The sequence below is a fragment of the Eutrema salsugineum genome, unplaced genomic scaffold, assembly GCF_000478725.1.
Source record: "Eutrema salsugineum unplaced genomic scaffold, Eutsalg1_0 scaffold_3, whole genome shotgun sequence".
NCBI lineage: Eukaryota > Viridiplantae > Streptophyta > Magnoliopsida > Brassicales > Brassicaceae > Eutrema > Eutrema salsugineum.
Window position 1 is genome coordinate 6,027,619 of NW_006256756.1, and position 14,972 is coordinate 6,042,590.

The 14,972-nt window shown below is 40.1% G+C and overlaps 2 protein-coding genes across 2 annotated transcripts; both read right to left on the reverse strand.

Annotated features, from left to right (window-relative positions):
- Nucleotides 1–6,532: 6,532 nt before the first annotated feature.
- On the reverse strand, nt 6,533–9,402 carry LOC18014978 (protein KINESIN LIGHT CHAIN-RELATED 1). Its single transcript, XM_006396934.2, has 4 exons — nt 8,643–9,402; nt 7,742–8,355; nt 7,083–7,374; nt 6,533–6,978 (listed from the first exon to the last, which is right to left on the reverse strand). The coding sequence occupies exons 1-4, from the start codon at nt 9,329–9,331 to the stop codon at nt 6,741–6,743; spliced, it is 1,833 nt and encodes a 610-aa protein (XP_006396997.1). The 5' UTR covers nt 9,332–9,402; the 3' UTR covers nt 6,533–6,740.
- Nucleotides 9,403–13,034: 3,632 nt separating this feature from the next.
- Nucleotides 13,035–14,638, reverse strand: LOC18014979 (UDP-glycosyltransferase 91C1). Its single transcript, XM_006396935.2, has one exon. It carries the CDS (start codon nt 14,612–14,614, stop codon nt 13,214–13,216), a length of 1,401 nt encoding a protein of 466 aa, XP_006396998.1. The 5' UTR covers nt 14,615–14,638; the 3' UTR covers nt 13,035–13,213.
- Between the last annotated feature and the right edge of the window lie 334 nt (nt 14,639–14,972).

Below are 14,972 nucleotides of genomic sequence, written 5' to 3' on the forward strand. Positions count from 1 at the left end.
TAGATAGATAGATAGCTGGATCGATAGACCGATGGCTACATAGATAGATGGATTCATCCCTAGATGGCAGATGGATAGATGGATAGATAGATAGATAGATAGATAGATAGATAGATGGATAGATGGATAGATAGATAGATGGATAGATGGATAGATGGATAGATAGATAGATAGATAGATAGATAGATGGATAGATGGATAGATAGATAGATAGATAGACGGATAGATGGATAGATAGATAGATAGATAGATGGCTAGATGGATAGATGGATAGATAGATAGATAGATAGATAGATGGATAGATGGATAGATAGATAGATAGATAGATCGATAGATGGATAGATAGACAGATCGATAGATAGATGGATAGATAGATAGATTGATAGATAGATAGATAGATAGATAGATAGATGGATAGATAGATAGATAGATATGATAGATAGATAGATAGATAGATAGATAGATAAATAGATAGATAGATAGATATGATAGATGGGTTTCAGAAACGCACTTAAACTCGATATATTGCTACATTGTAATTATTAGGGAATGGGCTTAGATATAGTATTGAGCTTTGTTATGACGGTGTAATTAGCCTTGTACGGCAAGCTTATCTAGGGTTAATCTCTTGTATATATATGCTGTGTAAACCATCGATATCAATACAATATTCATTCTAAGTATCTTTACATGGTATCAGAGCACAAAAGCTTCTGAGACCTCAGTTTTCTTTTTTCTCTTGTTTCTCTGGCTTGCTAGCTCGAAGTTTGACCTAGCTCTGTCTCGTTTTTCGTTCGAAGTTCGAACGTGTTCACCATGGTTGGCGGCGACGAGTCTTCTGTCTCTAAGGGTTCCGCTGCTTCGACCGCCGTCGTCAAAGAGGCTGAAACAACGCCTACACCCTACTCTTATCCAGGTGCTCTAATCACCTCGGTGGTCTTCAACGGCGAGAATTACAACAAGTGGTCGAGTGAGATGACCAACGCTCTTCGTGCGAAGCAGAAGTTGGGTTTTGTGGAGGGAACCATACCGAAGCCATTAGCGAACGATCCCAAGCTTGATTTGTGGCTCTCGGTGAACTCCATGATTGTCGGTTGGATCCGCACATCCATTGAGCCGCGGGTTTGATCAACAGTGATGTTCATCACAGATTCTCACAAGTTGTGGGAAAACCTAAAAAAACGTTTCTCGGTGGGGAATAAAGTTCGTGTGCATCACTTGAAAGAAAAGTTGGCTGTGTGTCGTCAAAACGGTGATGATGTGATGGACTACTATGGGCGTTTGTCCAAGATTTGGGAAGAGCTCGATCTGTACAAGCCTCTTCCTGCTTGCACATGTAGTGCGATTGTCGAGTATGAGAAGGATCGGGAAGAAGAGAAGACGCACCAGTTCGTGATGGGATTGGACGAGGCTCGTTTCGGAAACATGTGTCAAGCTTTCATCTCGTCAGATGCCTCTGCAGATCTCGGTGAAATCTATGCCAAGGTGGTTCGTGAGGAGCAGCGGTTGAACTCGGCTAAAGAACGCGAGTCGCAGCAAAACGCAGTTGGGTTTGTTGCTAAACGCGAGTTTCAACCGCCGGCTTCCCCAACTTTTTCCGGAACACGCGATCAGAAATCTTCTCAGTGTTCTCATTGTGGCAGGAGTGGCCATATAAAATACAATTGTTGGCAACTGGTTGGCTTTCCTTCATGGTGGGAGGAGAGAGCACAGAACAGAGGTGGAGGAAGAGGAAACAGAGTCGCAAGTCGCGGAGGTGGTCAAGGTGGACGTGGCGCTTTCGACCGTAACAGGAACTCGGGAGCAAACCCAACAAACGCCCATGCCACCACATCCAACTCCTCATCGTTCCCTGAGCTGACTCCAGACCAGTGGCGTGTCCTTTCGCAAATGATCAACGAAAAAGCCAGTTCTTCGTCAGATCGTCTTAAGGGTAAGCCTCGTCATGGTGATTTGATCCTCGACACAAGGGCTTCTCACCATATGACGGGAGATCTTTCTTTCCTTTGCAATGTGTCTTCTATTTCTCCTTGTCCGATTGGTTTTGCGGATGGGAATAGAACATATGCGACTCATGTTGGGATGTTTCCATTAACAGACCGAATTACACTTGAGCATGTGTTGTTTGTGCCAAATCTCAATTGTTCCTTGATATCGGTCTCTAAGTTGTTGCGCCAAACAAACTGTTTCGCCTTGCTAACTGATACGTTATGTGTTTTACAGGATCGTTTCACGAGGACCCTGATTGGAGCAGGTGAAGAGCGAGATGGGGTTTACTATTTCAAAGATGTCATGGCTGCAAGGGTTCATCGAGTGGTTAGTCCTGTTGTTGACTCGGCTGAACAGTTCTGTTGGCACCAGAGGCTTGGACATCCGTCGTTTTCAGTGTTGTCGTCTTTACCTATGTTTTCTACTTTAAATAAAACTGCTGTCCCTCGTCATTGTGACACTTGTTTTAGGGCAAAGCAGACGAGAGAAGTTTTTTTTGAAAGTTCTAATAAATCACAAGACTGTTTTGCTTTGATTCATTGTGACGTTTGGGGTCCGTATCGGACCAAAGCTTCGTGTGGAGCAGCATATTTTTTAACCATAGTTGACGACTATTCACGAGCAGTTTGGACTTACTTACTTCTTGAGAAATCAGAAGTTCGAACTGTACTGCAAAACTTCTGTGCCATGACAAAGAAACAATTTGATAAAGATGTTAAGATTGTAAGAAGTGACAACGGCACAGAGTTCATGTGTCTCTCTTGGTTTTTTCGTGAAAATGGCATTCATCATCAGACTTCTTGTGTTGCTACTCCACAACAGAATGGTAGAGTTGAAAGAAAACATAGACACATTTTGAATGTGTCGCGTGCTTTGTTGTTCCAAGCCGGAGTGCCTGTTAAATTTTGGGGAGAGGCCGTCATGACTGCATCTCACCTCATCAATCGTACTCCGACTGCAGTTCTTCAAGGGCGTTCACCATATGAAGTTCTTTATGGCGAAAAACCCAAATATGATTTACTACGGGTATTTCGAAGCTTGTGCTACACACATTTGCGGGCTCGAGATAAAGATAAGTTTGGTTCAAGAAGTCGAAGATGTATCTTTGTGGGATATCCATTTGGTTAAAAGGAATGGAAGGTGTATGATCTTGATACAAAGGAGTTTCTTGTCTCGAGAGACGTCGTGTTTCATGAAACAGAATTTCCTTTTCTGTCGAATTCTGTTTCTCCGACTCAAGCTGCTTTACCCGTAGCACCATCTGCTACGTTTAGCGATGATGACTGGCTTCCTCTACCAGTACCTGTGTCTAACGACATGGGGAGTAATGGCGATACAGATCAACCAGTACAGCCGTCCAATGACAGGGGGAGTAACGATGACGTCGGTTCCACGACTCCCGATTTAGACACGGTGGATCCACCTGCGATTGATGCGACAATGGTAAATGAGGACACTTCCTCATCTCATACGGAGGCGATAGTTGTTTCTTCTGAACCTGAGGTAGAAGAGTTGGGACGTGGTCTGCGTGCACGTGTTCCCTCTGTTAGGTTGCAGGGATTTATCACTTACAACTCTGCTTGTCTCCAAGAACCCCATCTCGCTCCAGTCTGCTCTACGTCATCATCCTCCGAAATGATCCAAGGTAAGACACCGTATCCTTTGGACGCCTATGTTTCTGATCTTATTTTCTCACCGTCGCACCAGGCTTTTCTCGCAGCAGTGACTGCAGGTGTGGAACCAAAGCGCTATTCTGACGCTGTCAAAAACGAAGTATGGCATGATCCTATGCGTACGGAAGTGATTGCTCTTGAAGACAATCATACTTGGGACGTCGAATCTCTTCCTCCGGGCATAGTTGCCATTCCCTGTAAATGGGTTTATAAAATCAAGTACAACTCTGATGGTACCATTGAGCGTCATAAAGCACGTTTAGTAGTTATGGGAAATAATCAGGTTGAGGGTGAGGATTTCGATGAAACCTTTGCTCCTGTGGTCAAGATGGCTACTGTGCGTAGTCTTCTCGGTGTTGTTGCTGCTAATGGCTGGGAAGTGCACCAGATGGATGTACACAATGCTTTTCTTCATGGTGATCTTGACAAGGAAGTGTACATGTACATGAAGTTTCCACCAGGTTTTTCTCACTCTGATCGGACAAAGGTGCTGCGTCTTCGCAAGTCTCTCTATGGCCTTCGTCAAGCTCCCCGCTGTTGGTTCGCCAAGTTGTCAAAAGCTCTGTTGGGGTTCGGTTTTGAGCAGTCTTATTCGGATTACTCACTCTTTGTGTACGTCAAGAATGGGGTTGAAATTCGAGTTTTGATATATGTTGATGATCTAGTCATTGCCAGTAATGACTTGAATCGTTTGAAAAAATTTAAAGTTTACTTAGGCGAGTGCTTCCATATGAAAGATTTGGGTAAACTCAAATACTTTCTTGGTATCGAGGTGGCGAGTTCTCCAGAGGGCATATTCCTTTCACAACGCAAATATATTCTTGATATTGTAGCTAACGCGGGTCTTTTGGGCGCTAAACCTGCGGTCACCCCCGTCGAGCAGAATCATAAGTTGGCTTCTGACACAAGTCCTCTGCTCTCGGATCCTTTGAAGTATCGCCGTCTCGTGGGTCGTTTGGTTTATTTGTCAGTGACAAGACCCGAACTATGTTATGCTGTTCACTTGTTATCTCAGTTTATGAAGGAACCACACTAAGCTCACTGGCAAGCTGCACTCCGTGTTGTCCGGTTTTTTAAAGGGTGTCCAGGACAAGGTATAATGTTACGCTCCGACAGCAATCTACAATTGTCAGTGTACTGTGATGCTGATTGGCAATCTTGTCCTCTAACCCGCCGTTCCTTAAGTGCGTATGTTGTTCTCCTTGGAGGTTGTCCTATTTTGTGGAAGACGAAAAAGCAAGATACGGTTTCTCACTCGACTGCTGAAGCTGAATACAGAGCTATGGCTGCAGCTACTAAGGAAAGCCAGTGGATAGTTCAGTTAATGGAAGATCTCGGTGTATCAGTTATGAAGCCTATTCCATTTCATTGTGACAGTGAAGCTGCAATGCGTATCGCTGCCAATCCAGTATTTCATGAAAGAACTAAACATATTGAAAGAGATATGCATTGTGTTCGTGATGCTGTCAATGCTGGTCTTATTTCTACGGTTCATGTTCGCTCCAAAGACCAGATTGCAGACATTTTGACGAAAGCATTGGGTCGCCTTCAGTTCGACGTATTGGTGTCCAAGTTGGGTGTTGAAAACTTCCACACTCCAACTTGAGGGGGAGTATTAAGGAATGGGCTTAGATATAGTATTAGGCTTTGTTATGACGGTGTAATTAGCCTTGTACGGCAAGCTTATCTAGGGTTAATCTCTTGTATATATATGCTGTGTAAACCATCGATATCAATACAATATTCATTCCAAGTATCTTTACAGTAATCATGAGTTAAACGAGCCGATCAAAGATGCAAAAACCAAATAATCGGAACTGGATTTTTCCTAAATTTATAAGCGAGACTTTTCTGCTTTGATCCATATAAGAGTATATGTTTTCGTTGAAGCCGTCAGCATTTGCGTCCATTTCCTCTTCGGCGATCAGATCCGGCAATTTTTAAATTTAGAAATCTTATCTAAGGCAAACAAATTCTGCTTTTTATTAAGTTATTACAAAATAGTAAGCCAACATTGGTTAAATTAAAACGATAGTTATGAAATTTTCTGTGAAATAAGTTTTGTATCAAACAGAAATTTAAGAACTATAACATTACGGATGGAAAAAAATACATGTAACGCTTTTGTGAATCAAAAAAAAAAAGTAAAAGTAACATTACAGAAATATTACGAACCAAAACACAAGTATGAAACTTGAGAAAGCATTTGTTTTGGGAAATATCCCATTTGTGGTCCATCTACGGGATAAAGTTTCATGCAAGTAAAAATCAAGTACGTGAGACTCTTGAAACACTGGGGTAGTATTTTTCAAAAGTTCTGCTACGCTTAAATTAGTATGTTGGACAACAATACTTGGTCGGAAACTAAAAAACGGAAGAGATACGTAACATATGAAAAGATACCCAAAGAGAAAAAATGAGTAGCTAATTTCCATAATTCTACACGAATCCCAGACAATATTACTATAAAAATTAGCACAAACACATGAAAAGAAATATAATTATCGAAAGAAAAAAGATTGAATCAAAGAAATTCTCAAACAAAAAGTGGTCCATCTACGGGATAAAGTTCCATGCAAGTAAAAAACAAGTACGTGAGACTCTTGAAACAGTACTGGTGTAGTATTTTTCAAAAATTCTGCTACGCTAAAATTAGTTATGTTGGGCAACAATACTTGGTCGGAAACTAAATAAACAAAACAACGGAAAGGAAAAAAAAAAATCAACGGAAGAGATACGTTATTCATTTGTACCAAGGAGGAAAAAATGACTTGCCAATTTCCATAAGTCTACCCTGATCGCCAGACGATATAATTACACAAATCAGCACAAACACATGAAAAGAAATATAATTACCGAAAAACAAAAGATTGAATCAAAGAAATTCTCAAACTCAAACAAACATCTCACCACCTTGGCAAATATTTCACCAAACTCAAATAATAACACTATACATGAAAATTAATTCATCAGCCTCAGATTTATGATACAGAAAATAGATCAGATAAAAAAAATAATAATAAAATATTGAAAATATATATGTGGATGATTTATTATATATGATAATTATTTTCGTTCTCAGAACTTGAAACCGAGGCTGTGCCATTTCTTAGCAGAAGACTCTTTCTTGGCAGGTCTTGCATTTGGATCGATCAGATTCTGTAGAGACTTGGCTTTGTAGTTCCTCGACCTCCCTGCTTCTTTCAAAAGCTCGGCCAAACGCTTCTTCTCGTCCTCAAAATCCGGATTCGCTGTCCCCAGCTTCTCTTCTCTCAGCTTCAAAACCTGCTCTAATATCTCAATCGCATCCTCTATCCTGCAAAATTACATAGCCATCAGACACAAATATGAATGTCTTTTAACATTTTTGCCAAGAAAATTTTCATTTTCGAATGTCTAATCTGGTTTTCTAGACATTACCTTCCCATGGCGTCGTACGTAGCAGCGAGATTGCTATAAACGCCAAGAGTGTCCTGATCGCATGGTCCACGTTCTTGTTCGAGAATCCCTCTTGCTTCTTCAAACAGCTCACCAGCCTCGTCGATCTTGAAAAGCTGAACGCAAGCAAGTCCCATCTGGTTTAATACAACCCCGAAGAAAGCAGATTTCTCACCCGCTGCCCGCAGCTTTGTCACAGCGTTCTCAAACGCGTTTCTTGCGTCCTCGTACCTCCCCAACGTGTAATACATTACTCCCATTCGTGCCTCTAATCCTGCAAGTATTTACATAAAGAGCCAAACTAATATAAAAAAAGCTTATTGCAGAGAAGTTCGAAGATCTCGAGCGGATATAGCTAAAAGTAGTATTTACATTTCATTTTCTTGTCTGATCACAAGCTACTTCCCTATACTTAGCCTCAGATAAGCAATCAGATTCTTCTACATTATCCATGACAAACTAAAATTTGATTCTAGGGTAAGCCTAAAACAGGGTAGATTCAAGCCAATTTCAGCAGAAAAACCAGTTAAGTACATGTTTGTCAACACAAAAGATCAATACTTTACATTCAATTTGAGATTCGAATCCTGCATAGCAAGGCAGCTAAGAAAAACATTCATGGTTTTGATAGTATTTAATACCTGCAATGGCGCTCTGCTGTCCTGGTTTATCCTCAAGCAATTTCATCGACTTTTGAAGTAGCTTTAATGCTTCCTCAGGTTCATCAACAGACTCATAAATCGCAGAAATCTCGGTTAACCCACCAGCAATCTCCTCAACAGTAGTCCCAGGCACCGGGTTGTTGTAAATCCTCAACGCGTTCTCACAGTAAGACTTGGACTCGCGGAGTTTCCCTGTCCTATGGTAAAGCTCAGCCAATCTGACAAAAACCGACGCTACCGTAGGATGACTCTCGCCTTTAGACGACTTGAACACAGTGAGAGCCTTCTGATAAGAGAACACAGCTTCATCGAACCGGCACAGGGACATGTAGATGTTCCCGATGCTGACATCGATCGACGCGACCTCTGATTCTTGCCCGCTCGCGATCATGGCCATGCTGGCGAGGACAAGGTGCTCGAGTGCGTTTTCGTAATCTCCTTTAGCCTCGCAGATAATCGCCATCAGCCTCCTATCAGCTGCCTCCTCCAGTGAGGCCGGTTCACTATGCGCACGGTGGATTTCTAGAGTCTTCTTGCATAACTCTTCTGCTTTATTGAACTGCATTGCTTGAACATAAGCTTCTGCTAAGTACCTGAAAATGATCAGGAGCTTGGCTCAAGCTGAATTGGAACAATGGATCATAAACCCTAAATTTCTGAATCTCACTAATATATTAGCTTGAGCTAGCTACATATAAGAACCAATGAAGAGACAATACTCCTTTAGATTTACTTGCTATCAAGTTAGATCTAACGAAAGTATTTAACTTTCCTTAAAACTTAATTAATACTGACACTATAGATTGTTGGTATTAAGAATCGGAAAAGTGTGATTCACCATTAAAATGCTTAATTGAGAGTAGAAAATCAAGAGATGAACCTGCAAGTTTCTCCAACTCGTGGATCCGTATCGCCCAGAGTCTGGATCTGGATCTTAAGACCCTCCTCGTAGCAAGCGATGGATCGATCAATCTGACCCAGCATCGACAAAGTGTCACCGAGTTGCATATGGCCGGAAAACGCAGCGAGAGAGTGGTCGGGGCCACGGGTCGGGTCGGGAACCTGGATCGCCCGCTCGAGCGGCGGGACTGCTTCATCGAATCGGCCGAGGCTGCAGTAAATAGCGGCGAGAACGTGAAGACTCATGGCGAGATCGAGAACAGGTCCACCGTCGCTTCCGCCGGGAATGGGCGGAGCTACGGCGGCGCAGCATCGCTCAAACGACTTCGTGGCGCGGATCGCGTAGTCTAACGCCTTGTTGGGACCTTCACCTGAAGCTATTGCGTCTCGAGCGAGCTTGAGGAGGAAAGGGCCGAGATCTGGATTGTCGAGAGAAGGGTCGTCGGCGTCGACTACGGCGGCGGAGGAAACGCCCGGTGAATCTTTTTTGCCGGATCTACCAGGGGAAGGTTTAGATCGAGATGGTGTAGAGGAAGGGGTCTTTTTCATTGGGGTTCGCGGAGGATTCGAGAGCTCGGATCGGGTAGTTTGCGTGTCTGGCACGGCGACACGTAGCGGCGGCGTATCGGCCGGCGTTTTGACTGAAACTATGCCTGGCATTGCTGGCATCTATGTGTGTGCGAGAGAGAGAAAGAGAGGGAGAAGGAGAGAGAGAGACAATGGAGTGGTTGGTTTGGATCGAATAGAGATCCAAGTGGAGAAGGAGACGAGTTCAGTGAAAGGGGTAAGGGCAATTTCGTAGTAAAGTTCAGATAGGAGGGGTATAACGGTCATCTTGTTAGTTCCCTTAATACATAATTGTTCTTAGATAATCTTTTTACAAAATAGATTTGGTACTTAATTGTGTTTAAGACGAGTGATAGATGTTCCAACATAGAGTAAGGTTGCATGCCAAGAATCGATTTATTACTGTTTTCTTCATCTATTATTCTCGAGCTATAAGCCTTCTATAGTTTCACATTTACTGAACTTTTTGATTTTATACGTGAATAAATATTAAAAAATAATTCTACCAAAAAATATTAAAAATAAATATCTTATATATTGTACATTAACATGTAAAAAGTTCGTTTTTGAAGCCTTACAAAAAAGGTTGTTTTCAACCTTTACATTTCGTTGTATAATGCCAGTCGTAATATGTAAGATTCAATTTGAACTTGATGTTAAAAATAGATCTTCGAATTTTACATTGATTCTTTGATATTATTACATCTGAATAATGGTATTCAATTATATTAAAGGTAATTGAAGACTTTAAAAAACGGTTTTTATTCGTAATGTTGAAACAAAAATATACAGTTTCGAGATTTAATTTGATGTTCTTCACAATTTTTTTTTTTAAAAAATACATATCGTTAATATCTGATTTGATGCAAAAATTTATATAACCTTTTTGAACGAATCTTTTGTTAAATAGTGGTAAACATTTTACATACATTTGTTGGGGGAAAAAATGGTATATACATACGTCCGTACCTGGATCCAAAAATTTAATATCTTTTTATCATGAAACATGTTAGAATATTACCACTAGTTAGAGGCAATAATTGATGACGTATTTAGCGATTAGTGAATTAATTTTTTTGGTGAAAAAATGAGACTATGAAGTTTTCATCTAACTGTTATATCGAGTCAAGAATCTGATCAGATTGGTCAAGGACACTACCCACTTTTGCTGTCCTATATGCAGTGCTATTATTGTAAACCCCCCGATCAGTCTACCAGACAAACCGAACCATTTATTAAAACCACAGTCTTGCAATTAAAAATTTATAACTTAAATTTAAATTAAAACTGAAACAAAATACCGAAAAATCTTGAAAATAAATACTAAAATGGAAATAAAGTTTAAAAAAAATTCATCCCGAAAAGCACATTATTTTGAACTACTTCTCTTCATATCCATCCAAATCATTATCTTCGTATTCACCTGAAAAGAAAGATTGAGGGATGAGTAATTGGGAAATTACCCAATAAAAAATAAGTCTATACTCCTTTTACATTACTCATTTATTTCTGACATATCAAGCTTAAAACTACACAAGCAACAAAAAGTGCTCTACAAGCACACAAACAAAGCACTCGCATGGGATCATCATGGTACTAGCCATGACAAACTCTTGTCATGCTCAAAGCATGGTAAACTCTTCATCATGTTCAAGACATGACAAACTCTTTTGATCACGAAGACATTTAACATGGTTCACCTCAACCACCAAGCGATGTGGATCATCCTTTCTTCTTGGTATGAACCTCAACAAGCAATTATCGAACCACTATGCCCTTTCACAGGTCGATCACCTATCTCTAGCTACTTTACAAGCATTATTCAATCAGCCAGGTGAACAGACATATATGCTGGTGCTTCCTCTAATGTTTTTCTTAATCAATTCACTTTCTCATAATCTTTCTAAATGCATCAATCAATTTATTTGTATAATCCTAGACTCAATACACTAAAAGCAAACAAATAAGTATTAAAAGCCTATATCTACTTCTCACATTGGCAGTTTTGCAGATCTGGATCAAGGAGACTGAGAGATGATGGAATCAAGCAGACATTGGGATGGTAAAGGCTCTCGGCGGCTCCTCCTTGGCTCGGTGGCAGCTTGCAGTGGTTTGGCTGACTCGGACAACAGTGCGCAACGGCTGGGACGGCGCGCTGACAAGAGGCTGATCAGCAGCGACGATGGCTCTGTGGCTGCCCGTCAATATCTCTCTTTTTCTGTGGTTGGGGGTAATTTTGCAAAGAACGAGGTTTTTTTTTTCTAAGGTTTTTTCTTTTATATTTACAGAGATTGGAAAATTGGCCTTTTACTAGATTTCCTGCTGGGCTGGAATATCACAATTATTGTATTTGTTAACTGTAATTAACGAAATTCCAAAACATGCAGAACAATTCAAGAATTCGTAGATCGGTTCCAAAGACCTATATATAAAACAAATTCAACGGATGAAAGAATAAAATGAAGATTGAACGCTACATAATCCACCTAAATTAAATTACACTTAACTCTAAATAATTCGCTTAAACAATACTTGATGCCAAATTGTTCACCCTAGTTTTTGTGATAATTTTAGTCCAAACAGTATTAATTTCTTTGAGTTTTATTATTTATGAGTTAAAATATTTATCAGTGTCATGCTTATGAGTGAGATTATAAACCAAACCGACCAATTCAAACTTTTGATTTTTTTTTCTTTGTTTTTGACTCCAAACCGATCAATTTTTCAAAATGAATTCGGTTGTTGGTTTTCTTTTCTCTTTGGATCTCCTCTCGTTTCTTCTTCGTGTTTTGGTTCTTGTCTTCGTTCATCTATTAGTATTAACACTTTCGTTCTTTCTTTCTTTCTTCTTCACTTATGAACACTTTCATAAGTTCAATAATGACTTTTTTTTTGTTGAACATCGTTCAATAATCACTAACTTATTCAATTAAGAATATACAACCTAAATTGTCAACTAAGAAGACACAATTATGACAAAAATAAGAATCATCCACAATTATAATATTGAAAAACTTAGAAATAAGGAAAAATAAGTGTACCACCAATCATCATACCTTATGTTCTCCCTGTCAATGACTTCCTTTTCTATTTTTTCATTAAGCTTTATTGACGTGTAAAATTCTTATTGGACGTCAGTTTGGTCGCTTCGTTGCAATAAGATAATTAATATACAGTATTGTGTTTGTGTCACACTATTGTTTCAAAAAAAAGAAAAAGAAAGATAATGTGTCACACTAGTAGTTGCAGTTGTAGTAAGTAATCACCGCCAAAATCCAAAATTCAGTATGATACCACCACTTGGCAATGACAGGGAAGATAGGCTCGTGCCAGCTATTAAAGAAATAACTTCCTCTTCTTTTGTCGCCTTTGAACAACTTAAGATGTCAGCTTCGTATTTGTAATGATCGACCAACCAATAAATAAAGAATTTATTGACATAAACAATAGTTAATTAAGTAGAGAAATGATAGAAAGAGAATCAAAGACAGCCAGTTTGTGTTCTGTGAATCCATATATCATGTGATAAGATACGGTTGACAGTCCATGTCCCCATAATCAGGAGCTAGAGTTCTATATAATTCTAATTTCTATTCTTAAGAATTCAATCAACCATCTATATATCACTCTGATAATCCATTAATTAATAACTTTAGGATTTTACTTTATTAGATGTATATGCTTCACCTTTAGGCTTTAAAAATATTAATCACCATAAAACTGAACCATGGTTTTAGAAGACAATCTACGTAGTTAGAGTTTGTATAACATCAAAGTAAGTGTAATAATTTGTTGCAAAATTAACTTTAAAAGTCTAGTAAATAAAAGCATTTTGACTTGGTACGTTTCAAATCATACAAATCTGTTTTACATGCGAGCCATATACACTACAAGAAAAACTCTGTTTATAGCCATATCATCACATCTCTACCCTATGGATATGATCTAGAATTCAAATAAATTTTGCTAAGCAGCTATGATCACTTAATGAGATGATCCTTTACTTCTCATATAACCTACAAGTTCGTCCACATATCGGATATTCTCATCCTTGTTCCCAAACAAACCCTTCATCATCTTTGCATTTGCTCTTTTCGACTCGCCTCCACCATCCACCATCGCCAGCCTAACCGAGTCAGCAACTGAGTCAGAATCAAATGAACCATCTCTCTCGTTCCTTGGAACCTCAACACCAATCCCCTTTCCCTCCAACAACCTCGTGTTCAATCCTTGCTCATTCAACACCGGAAGAAAAATCGGAACTCGTCCAAACCCTAACCCTTCCACAACCGAGTTCCAACCACAATGCGTCAAGAACCCACCTACTGACTCGTGACTCAGTATTTTTACCTGCGGAACCCACCCGACCTGAACCATACCACGTCCCTTGACTCGTTCCTCGAATCCGTCAAGAATCAATGTCTCCTCGTTCCTTAGAACCCAAAAGAAAGGAACTTTTGATTTCTCCAATCCAAGAGCCAGCTCAACGAGCTCCTCTTGAGGAAGACTCGCTTCAGTACCTAAAGACACGTACACCACTGAGTTAACTCGCTGCTTATCAAGCCACTCCTTTATACAAACCCATGTAGCATCTTCTTCCTCCCCGTCCACGTCTTCGCTAACCGGAGGAAGAAACCCGGTAGGAAAGATCGGTTTTTGATACAAATCTTGTAGTAAACCAAACCATTCCGGTTCAAACTCCGGGCAGCTACGTACAAAAACTGCATCGCTCTCACTTATCGAGTAACCGAACCGGACCGAGTCAGAGACTCCGGTCACATCTTCCTCCGTCTTCTCAACGTACCTAGTGACCTCATGGTAACGAAACACGATCTTTGACTCGAACGGGATCCACAGCGGAACCACCGTGAAATCTTCCGGCGTAGATCTAAAGTCTTCTATAAGCGACGATGGAGGTCCCATGAAACAGAGAGCTGAAGCGTTAAAAAGACTAAAGAAAGCTTTCGAGATTCCGAGCTCCATCGCTATTGATGGAAGCCAGTGAGAAGCGTAGTCGTATATGATCCAATCCGGAGACGATCGTCGGAGAAACTCTGTTACTGGTAGCTTGAGAAGGTCGAAAGCGGATTTGAGAGATTGTTGGTTGATGTAAGGTACGTCCATGGAGGATTCTGAGGAAGGAGGTAAGTTTGGGAAAGGAGGGAGAGGGAAAGATACGAAAGTTATGGAGGAAGAGAGGTTTGATGGTAATTTGGGAAGTCTTTCGATGTTTCTTGGTGTTGATATGAAGGAGATTTTGTGACCCTTTTGTGCAAGGAGCTTTGAGAGACGAAGGAAAGGAAGAAGATGACCCATAGCTAGCCATGGGAACATGGCTACGTGAAGAGATCCTTCTTTCTCCTCCATTCTTGCTAATCTCTGCATCTACAATTGGTAGCTACTACGAGTAATGAGTAACACAAGAAAAATTATTGAGTAAAGTTAATTTTGTATTGCAAAGTTGTTTTTCATATTATTATCATAATTGCAAGTTGACGCCGCCAAAAAGGAAAAGAAAAGTGCAAGTTGAGTCAGTTGACAAAGAAAACAAAAACGTGAAAACTGCAATGTTAGGTTGAATTTCGTAAAATTTACTTAGAAATGGGGATTATTTTTAGTGTCTAGTAGTATAACGAATTAAAATCTTAAATTTTGTTTGATAACTATTGGAAACCATAAAACCTTAATTACTAAAAAGGTATCAGGCCATGGTTCTAATTTCTGAATTGTGGAGTCTTCCATA

What these genes read in the sequence shown, in the direction of transcription:
- LOC18014979 (XM_006396935.2), bottom strand. Translation starts at nt 14,614, where the DNA reads ATGCAGAGATTAGCAAGAATGGAGGAGAAAGAAGGATCTCTTCACGTA.
- LOC18014978 (XM_006396934.2), bottom strand. Translation starts at nt 9,331, where the DNA reads ATGCCAGCAATGCCAGGCATAGTTTCAGTCAAAACGCCGGCCGATACG. An exon ending in ACAGCAGAGCGCCATTGCAG is followed by an intron (nt 7,375 to 7,741) that starts GTATTAAATACT and finishes AAATACTTGCAG; the next exon opens with GATTAGAGGCACGAATGGGA. An exon ending in ACGTACGACGCCATGGGAAG is followed by an intron (nt 6,979 to 7,082) that starts GTAATGTCTAGA and finishes GTAATTTTGCAG; the next exon opens with GATAGAGGATGCGATTGAGA.